Genomic DNA, 16,255 nt, shown 5'->3' on the forward strand with positions numbered 1-16,255 from the left:
CCGCCGGCCACGCCGTTCTCAAGCCCGCCCGCCTCCGGTCACTCAAGCCCGCCGTGTGTTTCGTTGTGAAATCGAAACTACTTTGTTTGGCCTTCCAAAAGAGGACATAACTAGAAATCAGTGGTTAAGTTGTATTTACAACACTGTTCCAGAACAGTTCAACCCAAATATTCAGATGTGTGCAGCACATGGACTGTTTCCTGATCCTGGAAGAGTAGACTACAATGCCGGCAGTTCTGACTCACAGTAATGTTTTTGTCTCTTCACTCCGGCCGGGACACGGCATCACAATATGGTAAGGGGCGTAACATTTCCGTCACACGCTTGAGGTATTCGGCTAATCACAACGCACTGGATAGCTGGCCAATCACAGCACTCCTCGCTGTTCAGACCGATGAGCTTTGTAAAAATGTACGCGTTTCAGAAAGGCAGGGCATACAGGAGAAACAATTATGTACAGTATGTGGAAAATAATGTTTTTTTTTTTACCTTAAACGGCATAAACACATTTCATTACTCCAAATACACAAAATAATGTTCTTTTTAGCAACATCATATGACCCCTTTAAATGAGAAAGTATCAAGTAGACATTACAAATTGTAGCTTTAGAAATATTTTATTTGATTCAACAAAAAAATGTATTGCACATAAACATTTAGGCTACAACGGCCTAACATAAACTATGGAACAAGATCATTTGAGAAACATCTCAGTATTGTTTGTTCATACAATGAAAGTCATTGTTAACCAAAACCGTCTTCAAAATACCTACCTTTATGTTCCACAAAAGAAAGGTTTGAAACGACATGAGAGTGAGTACATGATGACACAATTTTTTTTTTCAGAGTTTTTGCAAAATTGAGCAAAAACACATAATATTGTGTTTAAAATATAACACAATATCAACTTCTTACTGAACTGTTGTATAAAATCACATTTAAACTCGTGATATTCGGGTCAAAAACAGCACTCGTGTAATAGCCTACTGCTCTCCCTGCTCGTGTGATTATCGATATTGTATGATATAAATATAGACAAAAAACACATAAAGGGGCTTTTTTTGCACCAATATCTTGAATTTTAGGGCATAACTGCATTTATGGAGTTGTTGCCCTGCATCATATTTGTCAACTGTATGAAATGCATACTACAAAAGTCCCTTAATTTCAGAATAAATAATAGGTTTTTACCCGCTGAGACATAGTTATGTCATCATATTCATGTTTGAAGTATAAATTTCTCTCTTATTTTATTAATTTACAGGTCTTTAAATTTTTAAAATTAGGCTACCTCATATATTCAGATGGTGAGACCCTGGTTAAAATAAATAAACAATACAAATACTTTGATTTGTAATTTTATTTGATTGATTTTCAACTTATTTTAATGCTTCTTTACCCATATTACCCTTATATTTTCAATATTTTTAGGCCCCCTTGGATGTTTGCTGTTGTTCCCTGGTGGAGAACCTCTGATTTAGAGCATTTACAAGGACACATTTATTGGGTACATATGGCAGCTCGCTCACAGCATTTGTTTTAAATGTCCTCCGGAGGGCTGTTGAAGATATTGGCTCATTTAAGATATAGCATCAGTGTTGACTGTTCATCTTCTTGCTCACCTGATTTGTTTACTCATTTTGTAAGAGCTGTTTGTCAGTTGCGAGCGATGTTACGAGAGCTGGCCTGCAGATGATATTGGCCGGACACGCCTTATTTTGTCTGGTAGAGAAATGTGGACTTGTTAATCCTCTTTAATCGGGAGGATTTGTTTCCTATCGGAAGAATTCACCAAAACAGCCTCTTGCGTCATTAGCTAGCGTCATGAAATGGCCAACCAATCTTTGAAGTCAATTTTGGCAAATCTGATAAGCTTTGAATTAATACTTAATTCTACAGGCCGTGATAAAAAAAACAAAACACTGTTTTATAACTGAAATGTATGTAAATGTTCTTATGTCATGATGCTCTGCTAAACCTTTGTTCTTGAAGTGTGTTAAGGTTAAACGATGCACCCGTAGCCATGTTGAGTGAGGGTTTGTTATTGTTTGTGAAAACACTGAAATGCTACAGAGCCAGTAACTTGAGGCTGTGCTGCCATCTACAGACCTCTAGATGTACTCACACATGAAAAATGGGATGTAGCTTTTACAAACTGTTACGTAAGAGCATGTACCTCTCTGTAGTTCATATTTTGTTCACTAGAGGGAGATGCTGTCAAATGTATTCGATTTGTTTTAATTATTATTATTATTATTATTTTATTTATTTATTTCTGAGATGGGAAATAATAATATAAGGGGATGTTGCTGTCATAGCAATACACACACATATTGGTTTATTTTGAATTCAGTTGTTACCTCTCTTGTGTAGTTAATATTTTGTTTACTAGAGGGAGATGCAGTCAAATGTATTTCATTTTAATTTCATTTTAGTTTATGTAAGGACGTATTGGTTTAATTTTTAATTGAAATTTGAATCCAGTTATAAAAATAAATTAAAACTATTTTTTAAATATATATTTATAAATATTTCTGTTTAGCTTTATTTTTATTTGACTTTTAGTTTTAGTAGATTTAATTCAATTAAACTTATTTTAGTTAATAGCCAAGGGAACATTTCTAAATCTCTTATAAATTTAAGTTTTTTTTGTTTACTTTCTATTTTATTTTATTTTATTAGCCTATCTTTTTTTGTTTTTCAGTTTTTTCCCCTCATTGTAACTTGATGAAGTTATACAGTTACACTTTATCTATACAAAAAAAAAAAAAAAAACTGAAATAACCGAAAGCAGTTTTGAATAGTTTCCGTTTCAGTTTGGTGTGTGTACAGTAGTTTTTTTTTTTTTTTTTTTTGTAAGCATGCTTTCCTGGCCTGTTCGCTCAAATCAACTAGTAAATGCTGGTCTTGGTTTTTAGGGAGCCTAGGAAAATAGTCCTGCATCGGGGCACCACAGGACTAGGCTTCAACATTGTAGGAGGAGAGGATGGAGAGGGAATCTTCATCTCATTCATATTAGCAGGAGGACCTGCAGACCTGTGTGGAGAATTAAGGAAAGGAGACCGTATCATCTCTGTAAGAACATTGCATTATTGTTGAACAGATGTTGTTCTTTTTTCAGTTAAAAAAAGTTGTTCAGTCATCAACAATTGTTCATTGTAAATCATTTTTCAATGTTACTGAAACAATGCTTTGGCATTATCAACATAACCATTTCATTGAGAAACATTGATTTGAAATTTCAGTACATTTCTGAATGTCTTTGTATATTTCTCCTTTTTAATTACAGCAGCACTCAATCAGCAAAGTTTAATGTTTTTTTTCCAGGTTTATAGTAGATTGTACATTCTGAATTTTCCATGCATTCTCAGACTGTTGGACCCCACTGACTGCATTTTGCATCAGTGCTTATTTGTGATACACGTCATTAATATTGTATGTATGCTGCAGGTAAATGGGGTGGACCTCCGCAGTGCAACGCACGAACAGGCAGCTGCAGCACTTAAGAATGCTGGACAGACTGTCACCATCGTGGCTCAGTACAGACCTGAAGGTGGGTGGGCAGTTCCTCTCATAATATTTCAGACATTAGTTTCAAACTGACCAGTATGTTTCAGTGTTAACAATAAATAACATGCTTATGCTTATCACGTGACTTGATTCCATTCAGAACTGGATTAATGGGCCTTTCCTTTGTAACATGACAGCTTCAATCTTTGCATTTACTTCAATTAATTTTATAAGGGTATGTCATGTTTCATTCTGCTACCACTAAATATACACTTGAACCTAAACCTCATACACTTACTTTTATACTAAGTCTTTTCCGCGCTCTGCTTCAGATTTGTTTCCCCACATTCCCCTTCTTGGTTTTCCTATTTGCATACAGCTTTTTTATTAGATAGAATTTCTCTTTTAAGACACAAACTCTAAATTGCTGAGCTTTTAGCTGAAGAACTTGATTAGATGCAGCATGGATGGTGGACTGTGATAATGGGAAGAGAGTCAGTGGCAGTGACACTGTGGATTTGATAGAAAACCTGTCATTTGTGTTTAATAGCCAATAAGGTGTGATCTTGATAACCTGTCGAAATCTGCTCCCATTAAGTAATCTTATGTCTTATTTGTGAATATTGGTGTCCACTGAATTCTCAAATTAATTGTAGTACTTTAAACCCAGCTTTACTGTGTATTTAAAGTCAACAATAAATGCCATTCACAACCCGTTTTTCTTCCATGATCTGGTATTGAAACAGTATATTGAACAAGACAAAAATGTTGGGCGGGACTTGATTTTATCCATCATAAATATATTGTATTGTGAAAAATTTGTTTAGTTTAGTGTTACTATTTTAATGATGTGCACCAAGTACACTTCTGTTCAAAAGTTTGGGGTTGGTAAGATTTTATTGATTTCACAAAAACACAGTTTAAACGGTAATATTGTAAAATATTCTTACATTTTACAACTTTTTATTTTAATATATATTTTGCAGTTTTACTTTTTCTGTAATGCCAAATCTGAATTTTTTAGCAGCCACTTCTCTAATCTCCAGTGTCACATAATCCTTCAGAAATCATTCTAATATGCTGATTTGGTGTTCAAAAAACATTTCTTATTATTATGACAGTTGTGATTGAACAGTTGTTGCTTAAACATTTTTCTGGAAACTTTAATACTGGAATAATTGAAATAGGAAATGTATTAAAGGGGTCGGTCATATGATGCGATTTCAAGTTTTCCTTTCTCTTTGGAGTGTTACAAGCTGATTGTGCATAGATAAGATCCCTGAAGTTGCAAAGACTAAAGTCTCAAAACCAAAGAGATATTCTTTATCAAAGTTAAGACTCTGCCACGCCCCCCTAAAACGGCTCGTTCTAACACGCCCCCACATATCTACCTCACTATGTGGAAATATTAGCATAATGCGCCCAAATGTGCACGCAAAGAAAGAAGGCGTGGTTTCAGTTTGAAATAAAAATATATTTTTTTACTATTATAAATATCTTTAGTGTCTCTTTTGATAAATTTAATGCATCCTTGCTGAATAAAAGTATTAATTTCTTAAAAATAAATAAATAAATAAATCTTACTGACCCCAAAGTTTTGAAATTAAGTTGGTAATGATTTCATGTATGGGTGTAACGGTACATGTATTTGTCACGATCTGTCACGGTACGGATGTCACGGTTTGGTTCATACAGTCAGATGAACAGAACAGGAACCGTCACAACTAGAAAGAGCAGAAGAATGAGACGATCTATGCACCAACCCAAAACAAGAACAGCGAGTTTTACATGGCACGCAAGAGCTTGAAGAACCGTCTGATTCTAGAGATGCACTGGTCAACTGGCAATAAATCGTAACCTGTTTTTAATTGTATTTTGGCTGACCTCTATTCCATAATTGCACACTAACTGCATTACAATAATTTCCCAAAATGTAATTTGTGTGGAATTTCTAAAAAGTCTGTAAAGAGGAGAAAACACTGTACCAAGCAGATCAAGCTCACTGCTCGTGATGCTCGATATATAGGAAGACAAATATGTGGGGGTTTATATGAATGTTTTGATGGCATTTTCTTTTCCTCTTACCTCCATATAATGCATATTAAAGTAGTGTTTATAAGTGCAGCTGATTTGTTTACAGCGGTAACCTAGGAAACTATATCGTTGCTGTTCTATAAGATCCACCTGCATTTTCGTTCAGTCCATCTGCTGTTTTTGTTTTGTGCAGGTGTCTTATGTAGCATAATTTCACAAATCGAAAATCAGACCATTCTGTTTTTGCTTGAAATGATGCTAATTCAAAAACAAATGTTCATGCTACAGTACATGTGTGTGTGTAGCACTACTGTCTGTTCAAAATAAATGAAAAAATGAATTTCCTTTTGTACCAAATAGGCCTGGGCGATTAAAATGGTATCGATATTTATCGACGGTACACCTTCGATAACGATGTAAAAAATGTTTGATATAGTGCACGATGCACTGAGTGACGCAGACATGAGTGCTGTGCCTGTCTGTGATGAGGAGATTGTGAATAAAAAAATGAATATTAGTTGAATTTAAAATAAACATTTGCGTTTGAATGCAAAAATAGTACAATCGAATGTTAGGAGTGCGTCGGAGCGTCATCAGTGGAGCACGAGATGCGGTGATGATGATGTAAGTGAAGCTGTATTTTAATATTTTGTTAGTCTAGCCCACGAGAAGCACAGTTGCTGCGTTATTCATTCAAAATATTAGAGAAATATAGTTGCTCAATGCGTAGACGATCTTGATTAGGTTAAAACCGAAACCAAGCCATTCACACCGAACGCATATTCAGCGCATTTTCTAGACGGACAAATATGACTACTGCACTCGCGTCACACAAGAGATGTATAGAAAGCCATGCTAAGTTAAAACAGTTTAAACTTTTAGAAAATACGTCACGAATATGTGGAGGTTTATTCCTTTTCACTGCGTCTCGTATGTTTTTAAAGGCAATCTGTGTGATAGGCGATTCGGTTCTTTGTATTAAGCAATGCATAAATACGTGATGCTGTTTTGTTCATAATTGTTTATGCAATTTACGAAATTATATTTGATTTCTATGAGTTAATTTAGACGTAATGCACTTTTTTTTTATAGACAGTTATTTCCTTGCGTTGTGCTGCATTATTTTGCTCATTGCGCCCTCCTGTGGCCTTGGGAAACAAGCCAAAAGTTTAACCTATTTAATCTGCATATGAAACATTAGAAATTAGATATTTGTTTTTTTATTTTGTGTTTGACTGTTAAAACAAAAAAAAGTAGTTTTTCTCAACAAATTGAGTTCATTTAAAAAATACAGTGGTTAAATGTAAAAAAAAATTCTATTGCTCTGTTTTAAAAAAGGTTATTAAAAATGTCAATAATTATCGATACCGAACGATATGAAACATTATATTGTTGATACATTTTTTTAGCTATATCGCCCAGTCCTAGTACTAAACTCGTATCGAACCGTGACCCCATAATTGAGGTATGTACCAAACTATGACATCTCTGTACCATTACACCCCTAATTTCATGTACATGTAAGAGATAATGTGCACAGTTCGCTGTATGGTGTTGTGGTCGTGACTTCTATCAGCTTCTTCACCCTGAGGAGTAGAGAGTCCAGCCTGGCCATCGGCTCAGCAGGCCTGGCTGCAGTGTTTATTAAAATACCAATGGGGTAGTGATGACCCTCAGAGCTTTGGCTGGAGATGGTCTGAGAGGGTCTAAATTAAGCTTCTGAACAGGTCTGTGTGTGTATGTGTGATCCAAGCTCCTTTCACACCCCTAGCGAGCGTGTGTGTGTTCATGTAGCATCTTCTCTGTTTGGTGAAAGCTGTTGTCTTAGCGTGGCTCCTGAGCCTGGCTTCCTGTACCCATCACGCTCCTCTGTTCATGGCCAGCACAGAGCAGCTCTGCCCTTCAACTTGGCTTTCACTTGGAGAACATTCCACAATCCGTTCTCCATCACAGAGAAACAGAAGAGAGCACTTAGCATCTGAGCTCTTCAGTACCTGACCTTCTCTTTACTTGTTGTTTTCATAAGCAACTACAGTACACTAGAAACAACATATGCTTGCTGGCTACTAATCAATATTTGTCTAAACATTTATTTTGTGTCCTTTCAGCTTCTTTGATATATATATATTATATACTGTATATATATATATTCATTAGGTTTTACCATTATAACCCTTTAACACATGACAATATTTTCCTATTTTCTTTCAATTATATTTTGTACTTCATCTAACATACTTTACGATTGAAATAATATATACAGTGGGGCAAAAAAGTATTTAGTCAGCCACCAATTGTGCAAGTTCTCCCACTTAAAAAGATGAGAGAGGCCTGTAATTTTCATCATAGGTATACCTAAACTATGAGAGACAAAATGAGGGAAAAAATCCAGAAAATCACATTGTAGGATTTTTAAAGAATTAATTTACTGCTCAAAAGTTTGGGATCAGAAAGACTTGTAATGTTTTTTAAAGAAGTATCTTATGCTCATCAAGGCTGCATTTATTTGATCCAAAATACAGGGGGGGAAAACATAATCTTGCAAAATGTTATTGCAATATAAAATAATGTTTTCTATTTTAATATACTTTAAAATATAATTTATTTCTGTGATGCAAAGCTGAATTTCCATCAGCCGTTACTCCAGTATAAAGTGTCACATGATCCTTCAGAAATCATTCTAATATGCTGATTTATTATTAGAATTATCAATGTTGGTAACAGTTTTTGGAAACTGCGATACTGTTTTCAGGATTCTTTGAAGAATAAAAAGTTAAAAAGAACCGCATTTATTCAAAATCTAAATCTTTTCTACCAATGTAAATCTTTGCTATCACTTCTTATCAATTTAACACATCCTTGCTGAATAAAAGTTTTAATTTCTTTCAAAAAAAGAAAGAATAAAAATGTACTGACCCCAAACTTTTGAACGGTAGTGTATATTGTTAGAAAAGATTTCTATTTAAATAAATGCTCTTCTTTTTATCTTTTTATTCATCGAAGAATCCTGAAAAAAGTATCAAAGGTTCCAAAAAAATATTAAGCAGCACAACAGTTTCCAGCACTGATAATAAATCAGCATATTAGAATGATTTCTGAAGAATCATGTGACACTGAAGACTGGAGTAATGATGCTGAAAATTCAGCTTTGCATCACAGAAATAAATTATATTTTAAAGTGTATTAAAATAGAAATAATTATTTTATATTGTAATAACATTTTGCAAGATTTCAGTTTTTTTCAGTATTTTTGATCAAATAAATGCAGCCTTGATGAGCATAAGAGACTGCTTTAAAAAACATTACAAGTCTTACTGATCCCAAACTTTTGAGCAGTAGTATAAGTATATGTATGTGTGTGTGTGTATATATATATATATATTTATATATATATATATATATATTGCATTGCATTTATTATGTTGGCTTGACAATGTTTTGAAACATGCTAGCAACATGTTAGCAAGTGTTAAAACAAATGTGCTAACATTGTTAAAACATGCTAGCAAGATGCTAATGACTTAAAGTATGCTAGCAATGTGCTAACGCAAGCTAGCAACAGGTTAAAATGCTAGAGAGATGTTGTTAACATGTTTCTAGAATTTTAAAATGTTAAAGCATGTTAGCAACATGCTAAAATGAGCTAAAAACATGTTTATTACCAAAAAATCTGACTTTATACAAAATGTAATTTCTCATTCCTTCCTTTTGTTTTTGTTTTGAAATATTACATGGGCATGTTTTGACATGTTTGAGATTTACCAATTTGATTTACTCAAATGTTTGTTTAAAATTTTCCATAGTGTAGTCTGTTATCATCCCTTGATAGTTGTTCATGAGTCAATGTAGCAAAAAACAAAAGAACATACAAAAAAAGCGCACCTACACTTAAAAATAAAGGTGCTTCAAAAGGTTCAAGCGATGCCATAGAAGAACCGTTTTTGGTTCCACAAAGAACCATTCAGTCAAAGGTTCTTTAAAGAACCATCTCTTTCATACCTTTTCGTAATCTGAAGAACCTTATTTCGCCACAAAGAACCTTTTGTGAAACAGAAAGGTTCTTCAGATGTTAAAGGTTCTTTATGGAACCATTTAGACAAAAAGGTTCTTCTATGTCATCGTGAAGCACCTTTATTTTTAAGAGTGTACTGTCATCATCATCTTGAGTTACTGCACATGTGTCCGTTTGCAAGGTCTCATCGCTGCTTTCTGTTCAAATATAAATGTGGAGGGTTTCAATACTGCATTGTTATATCGATAATAATAGTGGTTTATTTCCACATTTGATCATAAATTGTCTAAGATACAATCCAGCTGTAATATTCAACTAATTTTTGAGACACGTGTGACCAGCCACTGCACTGCAGTGAAGGTACTGCATTGGAAGTTACACATTCATAGTTGCCACAGAGAAATGACCGACCTCCACGTGAATCTGTTTGTTGTCATCCCTTATCCATGCCAGACATCTCACCAACATGCTCTTCTGCCCGGTATTCTGTCAGCAAGATGGAGATTGGTTGTGCCCAATCAGGCGGCCACAGGTGCGAGCAGGGTTCAGGCAGCTCCCTGTGGGGAGAATGAGCTGAAATTACATCCAACTCCCTCTGCTCTCCATATGCAGTGTGTGACAACATGCATAATAAAGCGACGGAAAGCACAGATGCAGCACTCACTTTGACCAATGGCTGCTGAAGAGCTGTTGAGGGAGGACCTTGTCAACTCTCCAGGGTTTCTCATCGTGAATATGTCAGTGCTACATGGTGTTTTCCATTAAGTGCAATAACCAGACGATGCTTTAGGTATCTATCTAAACAGATGTAATGATTTGTGGTGTAATGATTTAACTGCGATGCAGTCATTCTAGAGCCTCCATTTTGTGACATGAGAAACAAATGCCGTTAAACGTGCACTGATGGTGGCGTTTGGATAGGAAATGAAAGCCCTTAGGGCCAGACTGCTTTGATCAAAGGGATTTAACGGCTCTGAGGATCTGTATCTGACACACTCACAGCTGAGCAAGTCCTGCTTCAGTGACATGCCCTCTAGTTATTTGCAGAATTAAGGAGAAATTTACTCATTTCACATTTCAAACAAACGCTTTTTACTTTTAATGGGACCACCCAGTCAATGAAAACTTTTTTTCAAAAACATTTTTTTTTTTTTTTGTAAGAAAGTGTGATCAAATAATGCTTCAATGTTGCCATGCCTTCTTATTATAAGCATCTTTGGGCTTGCATCCCTATAGTACAAAAAAATGTGACAACCCACCATCTGCAGCTGTCAAATATTCCCATCTACTGTTCAAGCTGCCATCTATGTCATTATTAATTTCTGTGATTATGTATTTCCAAGACCCTCCCTCTACCTCAGTGATGTGGAAATGTACACTATACATTTTGTGTGCATACTAGAATAATAATATATTGTAAATTAATATTATATTGTACAAAATGTTACATATACAGTTGGCTCCTTCTCTCTCCTCTCTCTATATTACAGTACATTATTATTATTATTATCATCATCATCATCATTCTAGAAAAACCTGCTATGGTCGGACGAGGTTGCTTGTTTTTCGTGCAAGATCTGCCAGCACTGTAATGCTTAGATGGCATGTATAGCAGCAATTCTTTTTATACTCTGGTTTTATACTCTGCTTGTCAAAAATGAGTTAAGCTTCCTTTAATGCCTTAAGGAAATGACTAAAGTATTAGTCAATATTATGTATAAACTGAAAGTGCTTTAGCCACATACATTAGCGCCGCACTCTATGACTATGACGACAAACTCAGTCAGATTATCAAAGACTAAATCCTCTCTTGCACCTTGTTAAAATTCACATATTCATGAGATCAGGGCTGTCTAACTTTGAGTTGATGACTCATAAAATGTTTGTGAATGTTTATTTTATTCTGTCTACAAAGCACTATTGAAAAAATGATCTGTTTCCTTTTTTTTTTTTTTTTTAAATCCAGATATACAGTGTTCAAGCAGAAAGTCACGCCGCCTGTATTTGGTGTTTTTGAGGATTAGTGGCAGTATTTTGCTGATACTCTTTAAGGATGTACAGTATACCTTTCCCTATCAGTTACTGGCAGATGTTGGATTTTTACATTTATATTACCTTTGCCATCATCAGAAGCCGACTTTAAATGAATCTTACACACACTAATAATTAAATAACACTGTTAAATATAATCTTTAGCAGTTCTCTTAGTGAATATCCATGAATATCATACCGTATTACCATTTTCAACCGTTAACGTTTTCAACTTCACTTGAAACAGTTAAAGATTGATTTTAGTTTTGTGCATTTTTTTTAATTTACTGTACACTATATAGTACAGAATTTTGGCCGTTTATCACTTCCCAAGCATAACATTAAATAATTATTGACTTATTGGCATTGCTAATACTATTTATCCTATTGAGGAAGTGTTAAACTTTGGAGCCTATCCATTTGTTATAATGATACTTCAAATCATACATTGATTTAGTTTTGACCATTGTGCCTTAATGCCTTTTCTAAATATAAAAGCTCCTAATGATTATTCATCCATCTTTCATTCTTTTGAAATGTGACTCAAAGCGTATTATTTCCTCTCTCTGCCTCCTTCCTTTTTGAGCTTTCTGAAAGGCCCTTAATTGTTTTGTTTGACACAGAATTGATGACAATAACATTCTGATAACAGGAAAGTCTTTCACTGTTCTACGGCAGTACATGCATCATTACTCTCACTAAACTATTCATTCCAAACCAGTGTAATCCTGAGGGTACTAGCATTTAGTTTCCTGTTGTTTCATCTGTGTGGACTCTGCCAGAAGATATGAGTGTTCTCCAGTCTTCATTATGAATGACTTTGCATTTCTGCTCTCTAATTATAGACTTTTGTTCATTACCATGCATCCATTGTATCATTGTCTTATGTTTATCTGCCAAGGGAAAATGTGAATTCAGAGAGAAAACATGACAGAGATTATTTATTGAAGATAATTTAATGTTTTACAGTACTTATGAAATATCCATGTTGTCTAATCAGATACAGTGTTTAAAGGCAAAGGTACAGTATCTCCAGCAATATAGTAACGTGTACATCAGATAGCCAAAATAGATTTATTGTATTTTACAAACTTTTTCTTCAGTGTGTGTTGGTGATGCCTGTTATTCATTACATGGAGTGTTTGAGGGTTTTTTTCTCTTCATGTACACATGAATATGTAGGCTAGTTATAAACTGAAACACTGGAGAAACACTTAAGGTCTTTCTCAATGTCTTCCTCTCCAGTCAAAATGTTTCACGCAACCATTTGAGGAAATGTATCGTTTTTCCTATGTCCTCAATATAACTTTCCATCCTGTTAGTCTTTCACAGAAAATAAATAATTTTGAAAAACAGTCCCTGAAGTGACATCAATTTTGATGAGAAAATCAATAAGTATTAGTAATGGTTTGATGAGTTTTGTGATGTGTGATTATAAGTTGGTTTGTCTCTAAAATATTCCACAAAAATAAATAAAAATCCACCCAGATTTACCAATAGCTTGTGCCAGCGCAAACCCTCTTTTGACATTTAAAAACTACGACAGGATTTACTAAAGACATGCAGTGACAAATTAGCCATGTAAAGGCGTGGATGCAGTTGTTTTGCAGCTGACCTTAATGCATATGCATTTGTAGGAGTTTCTATTTCAAACGCAAAATGTATGGGAGGAGAGTATTTAAATAAATCTTGCAAAGTGTTTTACTAAGGTTTGCGGTAGTCAGTTCGCTGGTATTATTTAATGCACCAAAAATCATGTCTTAATCCATTTTGTGCTTGACATGGCTGCAATAGTTGCTAATTTGCATTGCTCTTGGTAGATGATGTTGGTTTTCATTGGAAATGATCTGGCTGCGTCTGTGTTCACATTCTACATTGTCAGTAGATCATCAGTGCTTTCATGGGATTGTGGTCTTTGCTAATTTGCCCCGTTTAGTAAATCTGGTCCTTAGTTTTTTGGAAGTCAATGGTTACCAAAACGAATTGGTGGCCAGCATTCAAAATATCTTCTCTTGTCTTCCACAGAAGAAAGACATTTTGAAACAACACACGGGTGTATAAATGATGACAGAATTATGATTTTGGGGTGAAATATCCCTTTTAGTGCCTATCGTATTTCTGAAAATATTGTATACCGTTTTATAGAAATACTTTCTTGAATTACAACACAGCCATATTTTTTGCTGAATAGCAGGAATGACCCATGTGTATTTTTTGTGCTGTTTCATTGACTTGCCTAAATCCTTTTCCCAAATGAATCCTGTGGATTACCAACATGTTCAGCCACGTGTGCTGTGCATGCAGTTGGGCTAAATGTGCTGTACCCCAGTAGAGCAGATCCTCAGAACCTGCGTGCTTTCACCGAACCTCCGTTTCTCACAAATATCATCACACGCCTCAGTGCTCTACTGTTTCTCTGCTTGGTGAAATAAAGGTGCGGTTTTGTGCTAAACAAGCCAACATGGGTTAGGGCTGTGACTTCAACAAAAAGAGAGAGAGGGAGAGACTGGAGGGAGGGGTGAGTGAGAAATTCAAGCACTGTTTAGTCCATTAGCATCTGTTATGTTGCTGTGCTGTAGGTGCTCAGAGAGGCTTTGCGTGGAAGCGTCCAACTAAGGCAAGTTCCGCACACATACACTCGCTCAAGCACACATTCGTGCACGGAGAGCAGCTGTGTGTGATTTGGAGCTGTCCTTCAGCACCACAACACAATTGAACTCTCACATGGAGGGGTAGAGACAGACAGAGAAAAACGCTCGGAAACTTTCGTTCACTGTAGACTCTGAGAAAAGAGCCTGTAAGTATGTTGATTTACTTTCAACTTAATTGATTTTAAATTTAATTTAATTATCCAGTGGAAGGAGAATTAAAGTGTTTTATTGTGCATTGAATGTTTCAGTGTTTCATATGTCGCATAATATAATGTTTGTATTTTTTATGAAGTTTTTGTTTTGTTTGAGGTGTGAGGGTTTTGTTTTTATAGAGGATATTTAATAGACTTGGTTAAAAGCTTCTTATTCCTACTGGGGTTGCCTCCTCATGTTTCATTGACTATTACTTCAAAAGAAGAATTTCTTGATGATTCAAACCTGCCGTGAGCTCTTTATCGGACTATAATGTCATGGTTTCAGTTCTATAGCTTGAATGTCTTTCTTACGTTCCCTAAAGGTCAAACATAGTGAAAGAGCAGGAGCGTTAAGTGGGTTAAACCACTGAATAAATCATGAACATTTTCACTGTTTTGGTCTAGTGTGAGCAAACCTTCCTCACACAGTTTGAGTCCTGGGAATGGATGGTGAATTCACTGGACCCATCTCATTTAATAAGATTTCTCCAACATATCAGACTATATCCATCCTCTCTACCACTTTACGGCTTGCGCACAGCTGTGTGCATGTTGATGCATCTCTCTGCTATTTAGTGTTTATGCATTTGTAATGCTCACACTTGACAGACTTCAAACTGAGATCCTATACTTTCTCCCAATGCTCTAAACCACATATCTTTATATGTCCCTCTCTTTCTGTCTGACTTTTCTTCCCACCATCTCCATCGATATTACCGATCCACCCTGAGGCTGTAGGTGTTTGAGGGCTGAGGATGTTCCTTGTTGTTTATCTCTTCTCAGCAAGACTGCATATGTAATGTTGTTTTTTGTGTTTCCAACAGAGTACAGTCGATTTGAAGCCAAAATCCATGATCTACGGGAGCAGATGATGAACAGTAGTATAAGTTCAGGCTCTGGCTCATTGCGGACTAGTCAGAAGAGGACCCTGTATGTCAGGTGAGCTTACCCTAATCACCACTAGTTACATTTGATCTTCCAAACATGCTTAGATCCTTAATCCTCCGAGATCAACACAGGAATGTGGCACTTCAGAATATGTAGTACATTCAGCACTTCATAGTGTATTCTATTATAGTAGAGTTTATTGTTGTTATTATTTTAAATATATTAAATAATAAATTATGTTTATATTATATAATTATATTATATATATATATAAAGCAATAGATGATCAGGATTGCTGTGTGAAACTGCTCCTGAAGTTTTACTCTTATTTGGCTTTTGTTTGACTTTATTCTTTAGCTCTCAGGTTGCTGCTCTTATGTTTTAATAAGAATAGCTTTGACATTTTGAGTATTTGAATGCCCCTGGGCACTGGATTCTCTACACATGCATGCATGTGTTCACTGATTTAAAACCTAATGTGAGTTTTCAGTTGTGTAGGTCACATTCAGCTCAACCCATAATATATGCATATTGTCCCTGCATATAATTATGTATGCGTTCTGAAAAATATCAGTCAAATTGGTCATCGTAAGAACAATTAAATTATTTTAATTGACAGGAAATCTAATCTAAATTGAACTGAAAGACATAAAGCAGAACATTTAACATAGTAAGTGAATGTAATGAATGATTAATGGAAACAAACAGTGATGGAAAAAAAATATTTAAAGTGAATGTTGCAGTGAGGCTGTTTTCTCAAGTTTGGTTTATTGCATACTTTTATATTTTAGGGTGCAGTTTGTGGTTGTTTCTGAAAGATTTATACTAACACAAGCTGTTGTGGCAATGTTAACATAGATTTTGATTTTAGTTTTGATGGACACTAAAAAGAACACAAGGATGCAGGTAGAACTGCAGTCATCTTTGGCTTTATA

The 16,255-nt window shown here is 35.2% G+C and overlaps 1 protein-coding gene across 1 annotated transcript in view; it reads left to right on the forward strand.

The window, feature by feature from the left end:
* Positions 1–16,255, forward strand: part of LOC107591188 (disks large homolog 1-like) — a 156,153-nt gene that overhangs the window by 121,093 nt on the left and 18,805 nt on the right. Inside the window, exons 14-16 of the mRNA XM_016280271.1 lie at positions 2,919–3,075; positions 3,451–3,553; positions 15,257–15,371. Of these exons, the coding sequence (XP_016135757.1) occupies positions 2,919–3,075; positions 3,451–3,553; positions 15,257–15,371 (375 nt within the window). The remainder of the gene's footprint in view (positions 1–2,918; positions 3,076–3,450; positions 3,554–15,256; positions 15,372–16,255) is intronic.

Source organism: Sinocyclocheilus grahami, unplaced genomic scaffold (assembly GCF_001515645.1).
Source record: "Sinocyclocheilus grahami isolate Dianchi unplaced genomic scaffold, SAMN03320097.WGS_v1.1 scaffold138.1, whole genome shotgun sequence".
NCBI lineage: Eukaryota > Metazoa > Chordata > Actinopteri > Cypriniformes > Cyprinidae > Sinocyclocheilus > Sinocyclocheilus grahami.